Genomic DNA, 16,844 nt, shown 5'->3' with positions numbered 1-16,844 from the left:
ATTGAGTAACTTGAGATAAAAGTCAATTTTATGATAATTAACGTTTAGGCTCCTTGCATTATTGTGAATTAGTGTGAACCCATCAATATCACGAAATACTGTGTCAAAATGTGTATCACTATAGTAATCGCTGTCTTTGTTAGTTTTGAGTAGAAATTTAATTCGGGATCAATTTGGGTATTATTGTGATTAAATATCGAAAATTCCTTTTCTGATATTTTGTCTATTTCTTTATACTTCTTAATGGCGGTATCTACATCCAGGTTTTTTGATGCGAGATTTGGCGCGGAAAACAAAAAAATAATTTCTGTGAAATGGCATGATAGGGAAAAGTTTTTGAGCAGTCTGTGCAGAACCAGTTATTGAAAATATTGGGGTTATTTTTGGTAGTATTTATGGGTATATACACATGAAATGCTGCAAATGTTTGCATAATGTACATTTGAGGTGATTGGTAGGGACAAGGGTATGGCATGAAGAACAGTTTTGTTGTTGTTTGTTTTTGTTTTTGTGTTAGTTGTAGTGTTCATGGTTATGTTTGTGTTAGAAGATTGAGGAATGTGAACTATTGAAATTCAACTAATTGTTCAAGATTACTTGATGTACTTTTTCATCCTTGCACTTAATATACACCTTGCAGTCTCTTGTCCATGTCGAGATGATCTTCCCTTGTTCTTTAAGTATATTAAACTTAACATTGAAAATATGATTTTGATATAAAATTACATTTGCTCCTATTTTTATATAATATTTGAAATGACATCCAAATCGGTGATATAAAAAGCCCTCCAGAAGTCTCAACCATGTTGTCACTTTACGAGTGATTGGTTCTGCACGAGGCTGAAGTATTACAAAATGACGTACTGATAGTTGAAACAAATTGTAATTACACACGCGTCAAATTCGAATAAAAGGTTAGTAAGGCATCAACTGATATTGATTGTTTACTGTCATAAAAGATTGATGCTCGTGGAGGGGACGTTATTCAGCACCCGAATTGTTAAATCCGAGATATTGAGTCTTCGGTCATTTTCTGACTTAAAAGTATCCCTTGAGAAGACCTGTTAGGGGAGAAGAAATGGCAGCCAAAAGGAGTATTTGGAATAAGGAACAAATTGTTCCTTTGATGATTGGACTACGCTTGGCTAAAGGAACTTTGGAACATTTGAAGTTCTCCAAAGCATCAACACCATCAGAAGAAAATTGTGCCGTTGGACTTCCACTGTTTAATACAAGTTTGCCAACATCAGCGGTTTCCATGAAATGTTCTTATTGCAACCTCACCTTTGCATCACGCCAAGAACAAGTGAACCACTATGGCCAGGACCTTCATCGAGCCAATCTGAAACGCTCTATGGAAGGAAAAAAAGTTCTTACAGAGGAACAGTTTATGAATAATATCAGTAGTTCTTCAGAGTCAGAGTCTGATGAAGAGGATCCACAAGAAATAAGTGAAGAAGATCAGAGGACTGCAGTTCTTCAAAGACAACCTCAGATCTACTTTGTCAACACTGATGGGATAGTATTTTCCCTCTTTCGTTGTCTTCTCACTGGTAAAAAGAGAGAGATGTCAAGTGAAGAGGAAGTGATTCAACAGGCAATGGCAGTGCCTTATAAGTGTTATTGGTCCATCTTGATGATTGGAGGGGGACATTTTGCAGGAGCTGTCATCAAAGGTGAAGAGATTTTAGCTCATAAAACTTTCCATAGCTATACTGTTAGATCTAAACAAGGAGGATCACAAAGCAGCAAAGATAAGAAGAATGGTAATACTCATTGTAATTCTGCTGGGTCATCTCTTAGAAGACATAATGAGCAGTCCTTCATGCAGCATGTACAAGAAGTACTTCGATCATGGCAAGGACATTTGAACCAGAGCCACATTATTATGCTTCGAGCAACAAATACAAATAAAAAGGTCATTTTTGGTGGACCAGACCCTCCACTTAAGGCTGATGATTTACGGATTAGAACCATACCATTCAGCACAGAGAAACCAACTTTTAAGGAGGTGCGGAGAGTGCATACAGTATTATCAGAGATCACAGTTCATGGAACAGAAGATGACCTCCAGTCAGAAATAGCAAGTAGAGAGAAAAGCCTCCCTGGAAAAAATGTCTTGAAACCATCATCTCCAAAAAAGAAAATAAACGAAGTTAAGGAAAAGAAAGTTATCAGACATCAAGAATCTTGTACCTTCAATGGAAGTGATGATTCGTCTCTCAGTGAAGACTCTGAGTATGGACTCTGTGTGAGCACAAACAAGTTCAGCCCCTTGCAATTGGAAGAAATGGATTGTTATATTCCCAAAAACAAATCCAAAAGAAGACCTCATAAGAACAAAAGACAATTACCTAAGGAGAATTCTAAAGCTCACAAGTCTCTGCCAGAAGTGAGGAATTTAGTTTACACAGCATGCAGGTCAGGAGATATGAATACTTTGAAGGCTGTTATCACGTATGCACATGATTCAGAAGGTGACCAATTTGAAGGTATTTTGAGTAGTGAAGTGAGAGAGTCAATCAAGGCATGTCAAGAAGCTGTCATTCCCCGATCTTTTACCTTTGGGAAAGATGAACTTTCTCTTCTTCATATTGCTGCCACAGCCTGTCAGAAAGACGTCATCTGGTATCTAATGGAAAATGATTGTGACCCAAGTATTAAAAGCAACAAGGGAGAGCTGCCATACAAGATGACAACAAATAAGCAAATACGCAACACCTTCAGACGTTTTATGAGTACATACCCAAGTAAATATGACTACAAGGAGGCAGGGATATTGAGTGCTCTCTCTGAGGAACAAGAAAAGGAACAAGCAGCTCGGAAGGCAGAAAAGAAACGTGTACAGAGAAAGGCTAAGCGGGAAAAGGAAAAGGAAACAAAGAAAATTGAGGAAGAAAGAACAATGGAATTGGCACAAATAAATACTTTCTTATCAATGACTGATAGAGAAAAGAGGGCACTTGCAGCAGAACGACGACTTGCAGCACAGCAAGAGAGCCAGCAAAAAGCAGCAGACAGGAGTGAATGCATTTCCCAACAGAGGTGTTTCCAGTGATGAATTCCACTACTTACCTAGAGTTATTGCTACTTTGTCATGTAAACAATGTGAATTGAATATTTACACCAGTCAAGAGGACCATTTATGGTGAAAAGATATCTCGGAAGATAAAAACTAGGTCTTTGTATCTGCACTGAAGATCTAATTATACGAAGGCGCTCTGCTTGGTTAGTTTACTTTTCCTAGTGGTTACTTACGCATATATGTATATATATATATGTGTGTGTGTGTGTGTGTGTGTGGGTTTGTATGTATGTGTGTGATTCACTATGGTCTTGGATCACGTGTTGGACTCATGATCGACAGCTATTTCCTTCCCGGAAGAGAGCTCAGAGCTTATATATGACCGATCTATGTGTAATGTTATGACCTTTAGACGCACATACACACACACACACAACAAGTTTTGGAGTAACGACTCGCAGCAGTGTGTGTGTGTGTGTGTATTTACCTAGTTTTACCTAGTTGTATTTTACGGGAAGGGGAGCTATGCTCGTGGTGTCCCGTCTTCATATCTCATTTTATCTAAACTATTTTTAAATTCGTGTATTGTTTTTGCACACACTACTTTCTCATCTAACTTGTTCCAACTGTCTATTACTCTGTGAGGAAAGCTGTTCTTTTCCACATCTCTTCTATAGCTGTCTTTATTTATTTTCTTTCCGTGTCCTCTTGTATTTCTATCATCCCATTTTATCAGATTCTCTCTATCAGTAATTTCTATGCCTTTCATGATTCTGTAAATAGCTATCAAATCTCCTCTCTCTCTTCTTTGCTCTAGTGTCTGTAGTTCAAGTTTTGCTAGTCTCTCTTCATATGATAGTTTTGAGAGTGTTGGTGCCAATTTTGTAATTGCTCTTTGTATTCTTTCAAAAATTGTTTATACATTTTTTTGTAATTGGTCACCATATCGTTGTTGCATATTCCAATCTTGGTCTTATCAGGGTGATTAGAATTTTCTTCACCATTTCTTCATCCAGGTATGTAAATGCAACTTTGATTGTTCGTATTAAATTATAAGTTTCTCCAAAAATCTTATTTATATGTTTCTCAGGTGACATATTATTCATAACAATGACTCCCAGGTCTTTCTCATTTTCTATTTTTTTTTTATTCCTTCTTCTCCCAATTTATATAATCCTGTTATTCTGTTTTTGTTTTTTCCAAATTCCATTATACTACACTTTTTTGTATTGAACTCCATCTCCCACTTCCTACTCCATTCCTGTACTTTATTTAGATCACTCTGTAGTGATTCACAATCTTCTTCCGTGTTCACTTTTTTCAGTAGTTTTGCATCATCTGCAAAGAAGCTCATATAGTTTTCAATTCCTTCATCCATATCATTAATATATATAGCAAACATTATTGGGGCTAGAACTGTTCCTTGCGGAACACCGCTTATTACTTCATCCCATTTTGAATGTTTGTCTCTTATCACTACTCTCATTTTTCTTTCTTGCAAAAAGTCTTCCATCCAATTAAGCAGTTTGCCCTGTATTCCTCCTTCAGTTTCTAATTTCTTAAGCAACTTCTTATGTGGTACTTTGTCAAAGGCTTTTTTTTTTTTTTAGGTCTAAAAAAGCACAATCAGCCCATCCATCTCTTTCTTGTATTATATATATTAGCCTTGAATAGAAACATATTAAATTGGTGACGCATGATCGTCCTTGTCTGAATCCAAATTGCCTTGGATTTAGCACGTTTTTTTTTTGTTTTTTTTTTGTAAATATTTTACCCATCTACTTTTGACAATTCTTTCACAAATTTTTGCTATTGTACTTGTTAGAGAGACTGGTCTATAGTTGGTAGGGTCTTCTTTATTTCCTCCTTTATATATAGGTACTATATTTGCTTTTTTCCAATCATCTGGAACTTTTCCTTCTTTCAAGGAACTGTTTATTATGCTATGTATTTTGTCTGCCAGTTCATTCCCGCAATCTTTCAAAATCCAGTTTGCTATTTCATCTGGTCCATGCGATTTTCTGACATCAAGATTACTCAAGTGTTTCATTATTTCATTCTTTGTTACTTCTATTTCTTTCATAGGGGGGACTTTCTCTTTCCATTCGATCTCTTCAGGTTGTATGTTCTCCCTTGTAAACACTGATTTAAAATGTTTGTTCATAATTTCCGCCATTTCAATTTCCTCTGTGTATTCAACTCTACCTTGTCTTAATTTCTCCAAATCTTGTTTGTTTTTCAGTTTGTTGTTTACAAATTTGTAAAATAGATTTGGTTGATCTTTACACTTTTCTATGACATCTTTTTCATATTTTCTCTTCTCCTCTCTGCACGTTTGTACATATTCATTTCTATAACAAGTATATATTTTCCATTTTTCAGGCCTTCTGTCTTTTTTCCATCTGGTCCAAGCTTTGTCTCTTAACTCCCTACAACTTTTGTTGTACCAGCATTTTACATATTCTTTTTCTTGTTTTTGTCTTGGGACATACTTTTTCACTCCTTTTTTGTAAATTTTTGTCAAAATATTCCATTTCTCTTCCACTGTTGTTTCTTCTTTGTATATTCCTTCCCAGTTTTCTTTTTGAAAGAATTCTCTTATTTTATCAAAGTTTGTTTTTTCATACATCATTCTTCCTTTTCTATATTGTTCATTTCTTTTCGTGTATTTTTTACCTCATTTAGTTCCAGTTCAATCAATATGTGGTCCCTTTTACATAATGGTTGTTTTATATTCAATCTTTTCCACTATTCTAGGTTCAGATGTAATTATTAGGTCTAGTCTCGATGGTTCTTCTTCATTTCTATACCTAGTGTTCTCCTGTATCCACTGTGTCATTGTATGGTCAGTAATCATCTCAAGTAGAGCGTTTCCCCATGAGCCGTCTCCACCCTTTACTGTCATCTCTTCCCAGCAGATTTCTTTGCAATTAAAGTCGCCCATCATAACTATTCTTCCTCCATCTTCCATTATCTTATTTAATGTTATCTTTGTGTCCTCTAACATACTTTTATGTTCACTCTCTTCCCACGAGGCTGTTTTCGGAGGCACATAATTTATCACAAACTTTCTGCTCTTCTTATCTCTGTCTTCCACTTCGATCATAATCATCTCTACTGTATTCTTTCCATATGTGACACACCTCACGTTTATATCCTTCTTAGTCAGGAACATAACTCCAACCCCTTGCTTTGTCTCTCTGTTTCTAATCCAATAATTATATGCATCATGTCCTACACTGTTGGGTGGTAGTGGACCTTTTAATTTTGTTTCTACAATTCCCATTATGTCTGGTTCTTTTTCCTTCAGATAATCATTCAGCTCATTCAATCCTGTTATTAATCCATCTATATTTGTGTAAGACGCTCTTAGTTTTCTGCCACTTCCATTGTGTTCTCTGTTTCCCTTTTGTTTTTCTCTAGTATGTCGAATTTCCTTAGTTTCATATTCACTACTCTCCAATAGAATCTCTCTTTTTCTGACTCTGTTCTGGTCTCGTTTTTTTCCTTAGCTTCAAGTCTTTTCTTTTTTTCTTCCTCTCTTTCCTCTTTATCCATACCTTTTTATATTGTTCACTTGTTGCTAGTTTCCCTGTTTTGGATAAGATATTCTCAGCCGTCGTTTGTGACCTGAATTTAATCTTAATTGGTCTGGTCTTATCTGTACTATACTTTCCAAGCCTGAACTTCTCTTCGATATGTTTCATTATTTCTGGTTCATCTTCCTGGACTAATTGTAGTAAACTGCTTACTTTTTCATTTTCCTCTTTGATTCATGTGGTTTTATCTGGGTTATGTTTCTCTTCCATTCCTAATATAATTATACATTTCTTACAATCTTCTCCTTCTGTCTCATCACTTTGATAACTGAGTCTTCAGTTTGTTCTTTCATTTGCTGTTTAATTTATTATATCAGTAAGTGCAACTTTACTATTTTCCTGTATCTTCCTCCACCCCTGTGCCTCTTTTGCTATTGTTTCTTTATTGTCTTTATTGTTCCTTTTTAATTCTTCATTCTCCTCTTTTACTTCTCTTAACTGTCTTTTTAGTTCTTCTATTTCATCAGTTAAGTTTTTGTTCGCCTTCTCTAGTTCTTCCAATTTTTCAACCCTCTCTGCAATTTTTGACATTTTACCGAATCTAATCTCCCAATGTTCAGTAATTTGTTCAAGTTTTTCCTCCAGTTTTGCCAGTCGGGGGAGTTGGTATCCGCCGCCCCCTCATTAAATCCTTGGAAATTATTATCCTCACCTTCCATTGAACTGCTCTTATCTATGTTTCTAATCTTTACATTTTTGTTAGTCCCATCATCGAAATCCAAATCATCGGTTCGGCGTTTGTTTACAAGCCGTCTGGCCTCTTGGACCAAGTCCTCCCCTTCCTCATTTCCTTCCATTTCCCTCAGTAATCCCTCCCCTTCTCCTTTTTCCTCACTTTCCCACTACACCACGAGCAATTTCCCCCCACCCTGTTAAATACAATAGGTACTTCCTTTGCTTTGGGATCCACGAAAATTTCACTTTTTCTTCAGAACGTCCTCTACGCCGTCCGTTCGATGAAGTGTGTGTGTGTGTGTGTGTGTGTGTGTGTGTGTGTATGTGTGTGTATGCGTGTGCGCGCGTGTGTGTGTGCGTGTGCGTATGTTCGTGTTGTGTGTGCGTATATACATATGTAAACACACACACACACACACACACACACACATACACACACACACACACACACACACACACACACACACACACACACACACACACACACACACACACACACACACACACACATATATATATATATATATATATATATATATATATATATATATATATATATATTACATACATGTATGTATATATACATACTTATAATACATATATATATATATACATACTTATGATACGCACACACACATACACACACACACACATATATATATATATATATATATATATATATATATATACAACTAGTATTGAAATCGACAGCATTCTGGCAATTGATAAACTTTTTAGTATTTTCTAGATTTCTAACAAGGATCCGGTCATTTGGGGGGGGGAAGACGAGTTCACCAAATACATATATTTAATGTCTTATTCAACGTTTCATCTACACAGAGACATCTCCAGGAAATATCTGGAAAATACAGAAATATAAACATGCAAGTATGATCACAAAATTGAAAGCAGTTTTGATTACATAACAGAACAAGGAATCTTACTATATAGAAAAAATGTAAGAATGACATTGGATTGCTTTCCAACGAGCAATATTTACTCTCATATGATTTGACACTATGGGCCTAACGGTCATTATGGGTGGGTGGGGTGGTAGAGGGTCTGAGTTAGGATTTTTTTTTTTTTTTTCTTCTTCTTATTAGGTGAAAAGTGGAGAAGGGTAAGGTCACCTGACATAAGGGTGTAGAGCAGGTATGAGAGGACTGGGGTGGAAGGAAGGGTAGTTTTGACACCACAAAGACAGAATTGTCAATGAATAAGCTTATGCTAGAAGCCATGTTTCATTGAATATTGATAATAGGATTTTTTCTCTTGTGTACATTGCTTCTAAAAGATTAGAAACAATGTACAGAAAAAGAAATAAATCCTATTATATATATATATATATATATATATATATATATATATATATATATATATATATATATATGTGTGTGTGTGTGTATATATATATATACAGTATATATATATATATATATATATATATATATATATATATTTGTGTGTGTGTGTGTGTGTGTGTGTGTGTGTGTGTGTGTATGTGTGTGCATACACAATTGAACAGCGTTTCGTAGCCCAATGCTGAACAAAAGCATTTCGCAAACATTTCCATAAGTCACACAACTGCGCCCTGCTTCGTTATTATATATATATATATATATATATATATATATATATATACATATATATATATATATATACATTCATACATACATACATACGTACATACATGTATGCATACATAGATACATACATACATACATTCATATATACATACATGCAGACATTCATAAATACATACATAAATACTTCGTACATGCATACATACAAACATACATAATACCTACATTCATACATATATGCATACATACCTATATACATATATACATACATACTGTACATACATACATACACACATATATAACATATATGCATACATACTGTACATACATACATACACACACATATATAACATATATACATACATGCATACATACATACATACATACTACGCCCAAACACCTTGTGAAACTATAGACACTTCTCCCTCGTCATTGCCATACTACCGCATCAACATGCGTCAACACTTTATTTCTTTATCACATATTTCTTTCATGTCCTCTATTTTTTTTTAAATCTTATCTATATATCCCATGCATGGGTACTGAGAGCCCAGACTCTATGCATTATAAATTGTAGATATAGAAAAATACATTATTTTTTTAGTTGTTTAATGGCAACAGCCAACTTATCCTTGTACTGTAAATAAAATTTGGCAACTCCCGAGTTGTAAGCAGAGAAGACTGAGAGATTAAAGCAAACGCAACTTCACTCCGTTGTTTCACCAGCAACTAATGTAGATCCCAACTACAAATCTGCACAAGCATACATACATACATACATACATAAATACACACATGCGTACATGCATGCATACATATACGTATATGTATATATATATATATATATATATATATATATATATATATATATATGTGTGTGTGTGTGTGTGTGTGTGTGTGTGTGTGTGTGTGTGTGTGTGTGTGTGTTTACCTAGTTGTATTTTACGGGAAGGGGAGCTATGCTCGAGGTGCCCCGTTTTCATATCTCGTTTTATCTAGACTATTTTTAAATTCGTGTATTGTTTTTGCACACACCACATTCTCATCTAACTTGTTCCAACGTCTATTACCCTGTGGGGAAAGCTGTTCTTGTTTAGGTCTCTTCTATAACTGTGCAAAAGAAGAGAAGAAAGGCAGAAGAAGAAAGAAGAGGAGGAATGAAGAGGTGTGGAAGGAATAAGACGATTGGAAGGAGGAAAAAGATAAAGAAGAAGAGGGCAATGAAATTGGATAAATGACGGGAAAATACAACATAAAGGAGAAAGAGTTCAATCAGAGCCGTTTCTAGCTATAGGCGGTATAGGCGATTGCCTAGGGCCCCCAACCTACCAGGGGGCCCCCGGCCGGCCCATTGGCTAGGTAACGCTACCGAAGGTCAAATATGAGCCTGTGCCTCTCCCGCCCGCCGACGCAAATAAACAATATGCCTCTTGCAGTGTTTGTTATTGTTTGAAATGTTTTGATCGTCTGCTAAAAATACTATCTTGTTAAAAATCACCTACATCTTATTTAATCTAAAGATATAATATGGTAAGCATTAATTGGCTTTATTTATCCATTTATGTGTTCACTAAGCTAGGACTTATGGCTACAGATGTTATTAATTGTTGATTACAAACTCTTTTTGGCCATTAGCTTACTATTCTTTGTCCAATTGTTTGGCTTTAATTGTCACTGGAATTGGCATCACCAGCGTTCTTGTTTACTCTTTGGTCGCATCATGCTTAGCTTCTAATAGTGTAAATTTGTAAGTTTGTGTGTTCTGTGACTGTAAGTTGGAATTCCTTTTATTATATTTGTATGCACAATAGGAAATGTTTGTATTCTATGGAATGTTTACCTTTTCCACCTTTTTCAATATTCAATGTTCATATATGTTCATATGTTCAATTTTGTTTATTTTGTATCGATATTTTATCCAATCCCTTATTCATTTATTCGCTTATTTCTTTATTATCAAATTATGATTATTTATTTTCTCACTTCACCTACCTAATTAAAAAAAAAAAAAAAAAAACACTAGATGGCAGGACCGAGGTGAGCTCAAAAGGAAGTGACAGAAATAAATTAATTCTATTCCGTTTGTCGTGTGGTCCGTTTCTCTAGTTCGTATACAATATTAAGATAACCACAGGCTCAACAATCACCCATCTGTTCACCTTTCAGGTCTACCCGAATTTCGTGTATGTAGAATTATTTTTATTAAGGGGTATTTAAAAGGTTTACACTTTACAGATATCTGTGTTAGGCCTACACTGATAAAATTAATCATATTTGTTCTACTCGAATATCGTGTATGTAAAATTGATTCCATGTATTTATAAGGTTTTCACTTAATAGATTTCTGTGCTAGGCCTACCTACATTAGACTCTAAGACTCGCCAATCATCATTCCCGTAATGGCATCAAAACGAATTTATCTCAGCGGAGCAGAGAAACGAAAGAAAAAGAAATTTGACGAAGAAAAATGGTCAAAAGAAAAAGGTAATTCATTATCGTTTATTTAATAATTTAAAGAAACATATTAAAGTTTGGTTTTATTATGTTTTCTGAATGGTGAGTATTATTTTAGACTAACGCCTAATCATCTAAGGAAATTTGTAATTTTGCAGGATCAATTCTAAAATATATTGGAGCTCCAGACAGCAAGCCAGAGGAATATTCTGAACTTCCTGAACAGGATGCTCCAGTGCCATCACATTCATCAGGATCTGTCCAGGAAGCTGTACTGCCACCAAGACCACCACATTCCCCAGAACCACAGAAGGCATCATCTACTCCTGAGCAGCCTCCCATTTATTCTAAACCACTAGATCCTGCTAACTGGCCAACTATTCTGTCTGATGCATTTAGAACGGATGCAGTAGGTAGAGGGCCATTTCAGATTAGTTCTGATTTCACATTTCCCAAAAAAGAAGACGGAAGAAGTTTTCATTATCATTATTTTTGTAGAACATTGGTTAATGGAGAAGAGATGAAGCGGACTTGGCTTATCTACTCAAAAAAAAAAAAAAAAAAAATGCTCTCTATTGCTTTTGTTGTAAATTATTTTCAACCAAAGAACAAAAGTTAGTGACAGAAGGACTGACAGACTGGAAAAACATAGGCACACTTTTGAAAAGTCATGAAAGCAGTCCAGCACACATAGCGCACATGGCAACCTGGAAAGATTTACAACTCCGTTTGCAAACTGGAAAGACAATGGACCAAGCTGAAAGAACACTATTGGAGGCTGAAAAGAGGCGCTGGAGAGATGTCCTGACTCGCTTAATCGCCATTGTCCAATCCTTAGCCGAGAGAAATCTTGCATTTAGAGGTTCATCAAACACGTTACACCAGCAGAATAATGGGAATTTTCTAAAAGAGGTGGAGCTGCTTGCTAAATTTGATCCTGTCATGAAGCAGCACATTGAGCGTGTTGAGAGTGGCCAGTTCAGTCATTCCAGCTACCTTGGAAATATCATCCAAAATGAACTTATTGCTTCAATCAGTACTAAAATAATGGACACAATGGTGACTGAAGTTAAACAGTCCGAATATTATTCAATTATTTTGGACTGTACTCCCGATGTAAGCCATCAAGAACAGATGTCAGTCGTCATAAGGACTGTCAAAATGGATAAGAAACCAGAAATTAAGGAACATTTTATGGGGTTCCTTGTAGCTTCTGAAACAACATGTCTTGGTTTGTCATCTCTAATTATAAAGAAATTGACGGAACTGAATATTCTCCTTGAAGATTGCAGAGGACAATCATATGATAATGGTGCCAACATGAAAGGGAGAAACAAAGGAGTTCAAGCCAGACTTCTTGAGAAGAACCCTCGTGCACTCTATGTTCCATGTGGAGCACATTCCCTAAACTTGATGATATCTGATGCAGCAACAGCTTCAATAGATGCCACTAGCTATTTCGGCACTGTTCAGAAACTGTACAACCTATTTTCAGCCTCACCACAAAGATGGGCAATCCTAAAAGATTATGTCACTGTTGCACTCAAGACCTGGAGTGACACAAGATGGGAGAGCCGTATTAATAGCATAGAAGCTGTGCGGTATCAGGCCTCTAATATAAGGGAAGCTTTGTTGAAGGTCAGGGAAATGTCTGATCCTCTGACCAAGGTTGAAGCCCAAAGTCTGGCAGAAGAGGTGGGGTCATACCGATTTATCATTTGCACAGTCATATGGTATGACATTCTACACATTGTGAACCATGTCAGTAAGCTCCTGCAGTCTCCTAAAATGCAGCTTGATGTGGCAGTTGATCTCCTTACTAAAGCGAAAACATCTCTGACTAACTACAGAAGAATTGGGTTCACTTCAGCTCAAGTCTCTGCTAAAGATATGTGTGAGGAAATGAATGTAGAGGCTGTACTCAAAGAAAAGAGATTAAGAAGTACAAAAAGACACTTTGCTTATGAGGCCGCAGATGAGCCCATTGCAGATGCAATGAAGAGGCTAGAAATGACATTCTTTAATGTTGTTGTTGACACTACCATTCAATCCTTAACTGATAGATTTAAAACTCTGAGTGAAGTAAGAGACCAATTTGGAATGCTGCTTAATTTCCAGAAACTGGATGATCAGTCATTGAACAACCAGTGTGACAAACTATGCAAGACATTAACCTCTGGAAATGAAAGTGACATTGATGGAAAGGAACTGGCTATGGAAGTTAAGCACTTACCAAGTTTGCCCTCAGATGAAATGACTGCTCTTGAGCTCCTCACCTTTATCCACAAAAAACATTTTGAGGAATTGTATCCCAATCTGTGGGTTGCACTGAGAATTGCCTGTACTCTGCCTGTGACTGTGGCCTCAGCAGAGAGGAGCTTTTCGAAGCTGAAACTCATCAAGACCTATTTAAGATCATCTATGGGGCAGGAGCGACTCAGTGTTCTTGCAATAATCAGCATCAACCATGAAGTGGGGAAAGACGTGTTGTATGAAGACATCATTGATGATTTTGCTAGTAAAAAAGCCAGAAAGCAGAGATTTTGAGCCCAATACAATGCAGTTGGTGGTTTGTATTCAGAGACTGTGATGTTAAGTTACTACTATTTTGGAGTGTGGTTTGTATTCAGAGACTTTGATGTTAAGTTACCAATATTTTGAAGTGTGGTTTGTATTCAGAGACTGATGTTAAGTTAAAATAAATGTTTAAATAAATAAAGATGGTGTAATAGTTACTTGCATCCTTTAACACCATCAAAAGATATAAAAGTCGTTTAATTACTGTTTGGCAAACTTTACAGGTATAAATGAAATACCAACCTGTCTATCTCTCTAACTTTTGCCTAGGGCCCCCACAAAGCTAGAAACGGCCCTGAGTTCAATCCATACTGCACTTAGAGCCTCGCCCCTAAACTGAGTGAAATCTCACCGACAGCAAACCAACTCTCAATAGGCGTCAGCGTAGCAAAGGGTCTAGTTTATATAACCTTTCGCCCCTTTGAACATAAGGCTCAACCTTAAGGTGAATGAAATACTCTAATATTAGGCAGAACAACATTTGTAAAGGCGTCATCCTGTGACTAACCACTCCCATTCCGCAAGGAATTCGTCTCTTAACTCTTGCAGCTCCCACCGCCGTAGAGAAGCAGGTGATAAGAAGCGCACGGAGCGCAGGGCAGGTGTGTGTGTGTGTGTGTGTGCGCATGAGTCGGGAGTTACTCTAGTTCAGCGTTTCTCAACCTCTTTACTCTTACGTAACCTTTAAAATAAACTGCATTTCTCAAAGAACTCCTGCGCAAAAAGAAAAGAAAAACATATACCATATCTTTCTCATTTTATTTTCATCGTAATAATAGGTTTTATAGGGTGATGTCTATAATACATTATTACAATAACCAAGAATATGTTGTGCGTGTTTAATTATATTACGTATATGAAATTAAATAAAAAATCAAAGGTGCATTAGCTTATCTCACTTGTTCTCGCGGAACCTTTAGGGACCTTTTGCGGAACCTTAGGGTTCCGGGAAACCCTGGTTAAGAAACGCTGCTCTAGTTGGAGGGATTAGCAAAGGGAGGAACGGTACGGTGGATGTCATTGGTGAGGCAGTTGGTGCTGCATTCGTTGTCGTTATTACCTCGCCCGTACGGAGAGCCAAGGTCAAAGTATTGGTTTTGGTTGAGTATGTTTGTTCTTTTATTTGTTTATTTATTTGTCGTTTTCTTCATTTCTTCGTCTCTTAGTTTCTTCATTTCTTTGTCTTTTCGCCTCTTAGTCGTCTCGTCCCTTCCTTTCTTCATTTCTTCCTTTCTTTCTTTTTTCGTTATTTCTTTTTTTCTTTCTTTCCTTCTTTCTCTCTTTCTTTCTTTCTCCCTTTCTTTTTATTTCTTTCATTTTTCAACTTTTCTTTTTCTTATTTATTTTTTCTTTACCTTTCTTTTCTTTTTTCTTCTTTCCTTCTTTCTCTCTTTCATTCTTTCTCTCTTCCTTTCTTTTTTCTTTCTCTCTCTCCTCGTGTTTGTTTGATTGTTTGTATGTTTGCTTGTTTGTTTCTTTTCTTCTTCCTTTGTTGCATTATTGCTTTGTTTCTTTGTTTTTTCGTTTCTTCTCATCTTCATTTTTTGTTTCTTCGTCTCTTCATTTTTTCGTTTCTTCGTTAGTATCTTTACATCAAAATTGCTGGATCATTCCTATGCAACTGTAAAGCAAGGTGGGTAGTGTCTAAACATGACCTGTATAAGTCTTTCGATTGATTAGGACAAGATTAGATTCAAGGTTACCAAAAACACCAATATTATCTTATTTCTTCTATTTGCTGCACGCTAGACCAAGAATTATATTTATCTGAGTTTTAGTCTTCACAATATATTGACAAGTCAACAACAAGGCTTACACGACGCTTTACCTCTCAACTAAACAACGGATACACCAAGACACATCATATCACTTCACACAATCGACCAATAACAAGAAAGACTTTGACCAGAACAAAGCCATATTCGACATGAAGTGGGATCCTTGAAAGTTGATATTGTTGGAAGCCCTCTATATATAGGCTTGACATTCTATGAATTTCTAGGTAGACTATTTCCAAGCCTTGCCATCTGCGAGATGACTGATGACGAGAATGCCGGCGAGTCTCACTCGGAGAGGTCTACCCGAATTCCCCCATTAGCCCAAAACAGCCAAACTGTGATGACCACGTACAAAACACTATCTGTGATCCATACGGCCTATATACTCGTAAACTACCCAGTCACTACTTGATACACTACACTTAACCCTGAACATAGAAGTATGTATGAGAAAAAAATTGACGCAGCCCGAAGGGATTTCTCCCCGTCTTCTCCTTTTCTGCCTGAGGGGACGGAGAGGGGGGTCACCGAATATATGAAGCGGCCTTGCTGTGGATGTGCTGTGTCATGCGACACTGCTTCTGATCCATGGTAGTGGACAGGATGCAGGGATGACCCGTCATCCAGGAGGTGCCAAGATAAGAGGGAGGGTGGAGGGGAGTGGAATATGTAGGGAATGAAATGGGTGGGAGTGGTTTCTATGCCTTTTTCTTTTTGGCTACCCCCCGTGTAAGGGGGAAAAGCCTTTGGTATATGTATGTGTATATATATATATATATATATATATATATATATATATATATATATATGTGTGTGTGTGTGTGTGTGTGTGTGTGTGTGTGTGTGTGTGTGTGTGTGTGTGTGTGTGCGTGTGTATGTATGTATGTATGTATATATACATGACTATACACTTTCATGGCCGAAGAAACACACGTGGACAACCACACGACCATCAATTTGTATTATAAAAACGTTATGTCTTCTGCTTATAAACAAGACGAGAAAGTCATGCGGAATATCATCCTGCGTAATGTTCAACCCACCGATCCCGACACACACATCAAACTCACAATTTATTACAAATCCAAACGAACTTCCAACCTAGTAATGAAGAACAGCTGTCTCCCACCAACAAATACACTTCAAAAAGTGA

The 16,844-nt window shown here is 36.6% G+C and overlaps 2 protein-coding genes across 3 annotated transcripts in view; both read left to right on the top strand.

Annotated features, from left to right (window-relative positions):
* LOC143024534 (zinc finger MYM-type protein 1-like) overlaps positions 1-14,055 on the top strand; it is a 130,258-nt gene extending 116,203 nt beyond the window's left edge. Inside the window, exons 2-3 of one of the 2 annotated variants that reach the window (XM_076183353.1) lie at positions 11,308-11,366; positions 11,495-14,055. In XM_076183353.1, coding sequence (XP_076039468.1) covers positions 12,036-13,883 — 1,848 coding nt within the window. In that variant the 5' untranslated portion in view covers positions 11,308-11,366; positions 11,495-12,035 and the 3' untranslated portion in view covers positions 13,884-14,055. Of the gene's footprint in view, positions 1-11,240; positions 11,367-11,494 lie in introns of those variants that run through there. The other variant, XM_076183347.1, reaches the window with a different exon arrangement.
* Positions 1,079-3,058, top strand: LOC143029164 (tRNA endonuclease ANKZF1-like). The gene has a single exon (XM_076191654.1). It carries the CDS (start codon positions 1,079-1,081, stop codon positions 3,056-3,058), a length of 1,980 nt encoding a protein of 659 aa, XP_076047769.1.
* Positions 14,056-16,844: the final 2,789 nt, after the last annotated feature.

The sequence above is a fragment of the Oratosquilla oratoria genome, chromosome 1, assembly GCF_046742065.1.
Source record: "Oratosquilla oratoria isolate Oo_2021 chromosome 1, ASM4674206v1, whole genome shotgun sequence".
Lineage (NCBI taxonomy): Eukaryota > Metazoa > Arthropoda > Malacostraca > Stomatopoda > Squillidae > Oratosquilla > Oratosquilla oratoria.
The sequence above is the reverse complement of the archived record's forward strand: the minus strand, read 5'-3'. Positions and strand labels throughout refer to the sequence as shown.